General features: G+C 52.2%; 1 protein-coding gene across 1 annotated transcript; it reads left to right on the forward strand.

Moving 5' to 3' along the window:
• The first annotated feature begins 530 nt into the window (after positions 1 to 530).
• On the forward strand, positions 531 to 2,465 carry LOC143886939 (uncharacterized). The gene is made up of 2 exons (XM_077391108.1): positions 531 to 1,437; positions 1,813 to 2,465. Exons 1-2 carry the CDS (start codon positions 531 to 533, stop codon positions 2,463 to 2,465), a joined length of 1,560 nt encoding a protein of 519 aa, XP_077247223.1.
• Positions 2,466 to 6,336: the final 3,871 nt, after the last annotated feature.

Here is a 6,336-nt window from a genome sequence, read left to right on the forward strand (position 1 = left end):
ATCCAGAGAAGATCAAGGCCGTGGTGGAGCTCACTCCACCGAAAACCATCCGAGAAGTGCAACGGCTGACAGGAATGGTGGCCGCTCTAGGGCGCTTCATCTCAAAATCCGCAGAGAGGTGCCTGCCCTTTTTCAACGCAGTCAAATGACTCAAGAACGCGCCCTGGACAGAGGAGTGCCAGGCCACATTCGAAGAGCTAAAGCAGTATTTGTCCTCTCCACCACTGTTAACAAAGCCAGAACCGGGTGAGGAGCTACTCCTATATCTGTCGGTGAGCCCCATGGCTCTAGCAGCTGTCCTAGTTCGTTAAGAGCACAGCCAACAAAAACTGGTCTACTATGTTAGCAAAGTCCTGCACGATGCCGAAGTCAGATACCAGTGGGTCGAGAAGTTGGCCTACGCCCTGATCATGGCAGCCAGGGAGTTGAGGCCGTATTTTCAAGCTCACACAATAAAGGTCCTGACTGATCAGCCACTCCGGCAAGTTCTCCATAAGCCAGACACCTCGGGATGACTCGTGAAATGGGCTATGGAGCTTAGCGATTTCGATATTCAGTACGTGCCAAGACCAGCAATCAAGGCTCAAGTACTGGCAGACTTCGTGGCTGAATGCACTATCCCCCAGCAGATCACCGAACCCGAAATTGTCCAGACCCCAGCTGTGGAAAAGGTAATCACAAATGAGGAACGGCCAGAAGATGGAACTGAAGAAGAAATCATCTCCATACCAGCAGGACAGGATCCATCGCCTGCCGGACCGCTCTGGGAAGTATACGTGGACGAATCTTCAAACAAGGGTGGCTGTGGAACCGGTCGGGTTTTAACCGGGCCGGACAACTTCATTATAGACTACGCCTTGAGGTTCGGATTCCACGCATCCAACAATGAAGCTGAATATGAAACCCTCCTCGCCAGAATGAATCTTGCGGTCCAGACCGGCGCCCAAATACTAAGAGCCTACTGTGACTCTCAGCTGGTTGCAAACCAGATTCAAGGGGTCTATGAGGCCCGCGACAAGCGCATGATCAAATACCTCTCCAAGGTCCGTCAGTTATCCAGCAAGTTCAAAAGTTTTGAGGTCATCAGAATCCCCAGAACAGAAAATACAAAAGCAGATGTGCTGTCTAAGCTGGCCGCGTCCGGATACACAACTCTTGGGAATATATGTATGGAATTTCTCCAGAAATCCAGTATCGAGAATAAGGCCGCTGAAGTGATGCAGGTGGAGCACGAGTCCTCCTGGATGGACGAGATCATCGACTACCTACGTAGTGGGAAACTACCCGAAGCCAAGAAAGAAGCCCGCAAAGTGACACAAAGAGCGGCCCAGTTTTCCCTGGATAGTGAGAACCTCTTCAAAAGGTCCTACACCCTCCCGTACCTAAAGTACCTCTGGCCCGGCAATGCTGCGTACGCCCTGCAAGAGACACACAAAGGTATTTACGGCGAGCATCTAGGGGGCAAGGCCCTGGCGATCAAAGTGTTGCTGAGAGGTCTGTACTGGCCCACATTAAGACAAGACGCACTGACCCTGGTCAAGAGATGCCAGAAGTTCTCTCCCACCATTCACCAGCCTGTTGTGTCTATGGCCCCGATCGTCAGCCCACTCCCCTTCGCAGTTTGGGGGATGGACATCTTGGGCCCCTTTCCACCGGCCTCCGGAAGGCGCACGTTCGTAGTAGTGGCCATCGATTATTTTACCAAGTGGGTGGAGGCTGAACCTCTAGCCCAGATCACAGAGCAGAACGTGCAGAACTTCTTTTGGAAGTCAGTGCGTTGCAGATTTGGGATCCCGCGCGTCTTGATAACAGGTAACGGTAAACAGTTCGACTGCCGGAACTTCCGGAAGTTTTGCTCCGACTTGAAAATCGAACAGAGGTTTACTTCAGTAGCGCACCCGCAGACCAATGGGCAGACAGAAGTGACGAACAGAATCCTGCTTCAGGGAATTAAAAAGAGGCTGGATGATAAGGGTGGTGGGGGGGCAGATGAGCTTTATCATGTCCTGTGGGCATATCGCACCACCCCGCGCACACCAACGGGTGAATCACCATTCAACCTGTCCTTTGGAACCGAGGCAGTAATACCAGTCGATGTAGGCACCCCGTCTCCCAGAGTCACCAACTTCAGCGAGCAGCTCAACGATGATGGGCTCCGAGCGAACCTCGACTTGCTGGAAGAAGCCCGGGAAGAGTCACGAATCAGGGTCGCGGCTTACAAGCAGAAAGTGTCCAACTATCACGATTCGAGGATACGCCCGAGAGAATTCCGAGCAAGGGATCTAGTCCTAAGGAAAGCTGCTATCTCCCAGCCAAAAAAGGTCGGGAAACTTTCTCCGAACTGGGAGGGACCGTATCGAGTGAAAGAGGTGATTCGCCCGGGCAGTTATAGGCTGGAAACGCTGGAGGAGCACCTATTACCCCATGCATGGAACTCGAAGAATCTCCGAAAATACTATCAATAGCAAATCGCCGGACGTCAAAGGTGACTTTGTAAATGTAAATATTGTTAAAGATGAATGATATAGAGACTCTTTTGCAGATCTCCGCGTATTCTTGGAAACCCAGTTTACTAAAACTAGGGTACTCGACGCTTGGTTCGCCACGGCTCGTCTCCGCAAAGACCGGGAGCGCACTCCTGGTCCGGGACCAGTCCGGATGCAAAAAACCAAAGCTCCTCAGAAACCCAGTTCGTTAAAACTTGGGTACTCATCAAATTGGAAACCCAGTTCACTAAAACTAGGGTACTCGACGCTTGGTTCGCCACGGCTAGTCTCTGCAAAGACCGGGAGCGCACTCCTGGTCCGGGACCAGTCCGGATGCAAAAACCAAAGCTCCTCAGAAACCCAGTTCGCTAAAACTTGGGCACTCATAAAATTGGAAACCTAGTTCACTAAAATTAGGGTACTCGACGCTTGGTTCGCCACGGCTCGTCTACGCAAAGACCGGGAGCGCACTCCTGGTCCGGGACCAGTCCGGATGCAAAAACCAAAGCTCCTCAAAAACCCAGTCGCTAAAGCTAGGGTACTCGATGGTTAGAACACCACGGCTTGCCCCCGCAAGGACAAGGTTCAACCTAAGCTCGAAATGCCTGTCCAGGGTGATATCGACACAACATAGAACCAAATAGTATTAACCGGAAACAGACAAGTGGAGAAGGGGTGGACAATAAAATTTAATTTTCATTCGTGAAGTAGGGCCTCGAAGGGCCATTACAAAGATAAGCCCTCAAAAGGCTGTTACAAAAATTGGGCCTCCAAGGGGCCATTACAAAAAGGAATCGTCAAAAGAGAAGGAAGAAGGGGAGCTCAAGGCACCTCCTGGCTGCCATCCCGTGCTTTATCCGCCTCCGGGACCACGGGTGCAGCAGTAGTGGCCGGCTCGTCACCACCAATCGTAGGTGGGTCAGGAAGAACCAATCCCGTCAAAACCACGGCCGGATTGGATTCCTTAACCTGCGCAAGGCAGTCAAAAAACCCGATCTTGTAGGCCTCGCTGGATAGAATAAAGAGTTCGTCCTCCCGTTTCTGAACGGCTGCTATCTGCCTCTCTCGGGCTCTCTCTCTCTGAGTGTTGAGGGCCTCTGCTGCCTTCTCCTTCTGTGCGGCCAGCTGAGCGGCAAAGTCTTCTCTGAGCCGCTTGTTTTCCTCAACCGCCTTTTCAACGGACCTCTGTAGCTCTTTTGCCTCTTGTATCAGTCTCCCGTTCTCCTCCTCGGACTTTGTTATTACCTCGGAAAACTTCTGGCTCTTCTCTCGGAGGTCGTTATAGTACAATAAAATGTGCAGACCAGCCAGTGTTAACACAGGAAAGCGAGGCAATAAATGAAGATAAACAAGCACTCGAGGGCCATCTCACCTGGTAAGCGGACGAAAAGATGGCCTCATCAGCCGCAGCTGGAGGTTCGTTGAGAACCTGAAGCTTGTCATTGCTGAGGAGAACTTTGCTGAGGAGTTCCTTAGCTACCCGGCTCTCACCAAGGCTGGTGTCATTTTTCTGAATGGCCCAATTGGGCCGAAAAACATTGTCTCCAGTCCTCACCGGGGGAGGACGGGCTCCAGCAGATGTCCCCCCCGACTTCGAGGACGCCACGCCCCGGCCATAGGCGCCAACCAACCTCACTGTAGTCTTGGCTTTGGGAGGCGGCGGCTCGTCCTGGGTTTGGGCCGGACTCGCCATCTTTACAGCCTTTCTTTTCTGGCCCTGCTGGGCCTTCCCAAATGCCCCCTGCCTCATTCTCTCTACCATGGACTGCTGCTGCATCTCTGAAAGTCAACACAGACAAACGAAACCAGTCAAAAGTAAGAAAAAGAGGAAACAGAGTTTTAAAGCAAGACTAGCCACATACGTGCCGGGGTCGCCGTACTAAGGCCAAGCCCGACCAGAACCGCTTCCCCAGAAAACTCTGAGCAATGAATGGGGCCCGCTCGTTCCAACTCCTCGCCGATTAAGGCAAACGTCCTCACATCCTCACCCTCAAGTAACGGCTTGCGGCTCAGCGCAATTGTGTCTGGGACGTCCCATCTTAAAGGAACCGACCAGGGCTCGGTGGACTCTCTGTCCTCGACGTAGAAGAACCTGTTCTTCAATAAGTGAATGGAAGAAGGAATGCCAGTGATCATTTTCACCTCCGGACGCTGGCTAATGTAAATTCAGCCCCCCTCCTTATGCCTCTTCAAATGTGCACAAGCGCGGAATAGCGACACCGACACATTTCTCTCAAGCCGGTCATGGATGAGGTACATGAACCCAGTCAGCAACCTCCATGAGTTCGGCGCAACTTGGGCCGGAGCCAGTCCATAATGTCAGAGAACCGCGGTGAAGAACGAGTGCAAGGGGAACCTGAGTCCAGCCCTCAACGATTCATCGTAAATACAAACATCTGAGCTTTCATTACAGGCCCTATCTCCCTCTGTCGCCTCCCTCAGCCAAACCTGGGGGGAACACAGTACCTATCCCTGATGTCCACCATCATGGACTCATCAAGGTAATTCTCCTCATAAAGAGCCAGTATGTTGTATTTAGGACTGGCGTCCATCCGGGCCCTAGCTACGACCTCAACGGCCCGGCCAGGGAGGAACGTTGTAGACGCCTCGGCGGCGTCACTACCAACACTCCCCTCTGCTCGGAGATAGCTATTCGTTGGGAGCGGAGTGGTGTTTAGATCCAAAATCACTTCGTCCCCAATCACCTCGTCATCACTATCTATGATATCCGCACTGACATCAGGACTTGCCATTTGTGGGGCTGGTGTCCAGATCGGCCTATCCTGGGTCCTAATCGACGACCTAGACCCTGAGCTACTAGAAGACGACTCCCCTGAACCGGACTCAGAACTAGAGCTATTACTTGACATGAAAGCAGGAAAAGAAACGAATGAAAGGCGCGCTCAAGAAGATTACCGGACAGAACTAAAATCTTCAGTTTCGAACTGAAAGCTCTCAAATCCGCAGCCGTTCACAACCACGAACCACGCAAGCCGAACTGGCAGAGCAAAAAGCAGAAGGAGAGTAAAAAGTGAAGAGTAAGAAATGAAGGGTGAAAACCCTCCTTTTATAAACCTTGGTGATGTGGGCCTGCATTTAATGAAGGGCACGCGTGTCGAGGGCGCCTACATGGTGCCACGTGTCTTTCATTAATAACGGGCACGAACTTCGAGGCAAGGGCGTAGGTAAAAATACGCGCGTATCTTAAGGGCATCCGTGAAGGTGCTCGTGTGAAGGATAGCTCTCGAAAGGATATAGCTCTCAAAAGGGGATTGAGTCCGGCCCAAAAGTCAGTCCAGCTTAAGCCGGACTGGATATGACGCGTCTCGCTACACGACAAAAGTCAGTCCGGCCCAAGCCGGACTGGATATGACGCGTCTCACAAGACGACAAAAATCAGTCCGGCCCAAGCCGGACTGGATATGACGCGTCTCATAAGACGACAAAAATCAGTCCGGGTATGACGCTTCTCGCTACACGACAAAAGTCAGTCCGGCCCGAGCCAGACTGGATATGACGCGTCTCACAAGACGACAAAAATCAGTCCGGACCAAGCCGGACTGGATATGACGCGTCTCACAAGACGACAAAAATCAGTCCGGCCCAAGCCGGACTGGATATGAAGCGTCTCACAAGACGACAAACATCAGTCCGGCCCAAGCCGGACTGGATATGACGCGTCTCGCTACACGACAAAAGTCAGTCCGGCCCGAGCCGAACTGGATATGACGCGTCTCACAAGACGACAAAAATCAATCCGGCCCAAGCCGGACTGGATATGACGCGTCTCGCTACACGATAAAAGTCAGTCCGGCCCAAGCTGGACTGGATATGACGCATCTCGTTACAC

The sequence above is a fragment of the Tasmannia lanceolata genome, unplaced genomic scaffold, assembly GCF_043159265.1.
Source record: "Tasmannia lanceolata isolate RefF3 unplaced genomic scaffold, GAP_Taslan_0.1 ptg000011l, whole genome shotgun sequence".
Classification (NCBI taxonomy): Eukaryota; Viridiplantae; Streptophyta; class Magnoliopsida; order Canellales; family Winteraceae; genus Tasmannia; species Tasmannia lanceolata.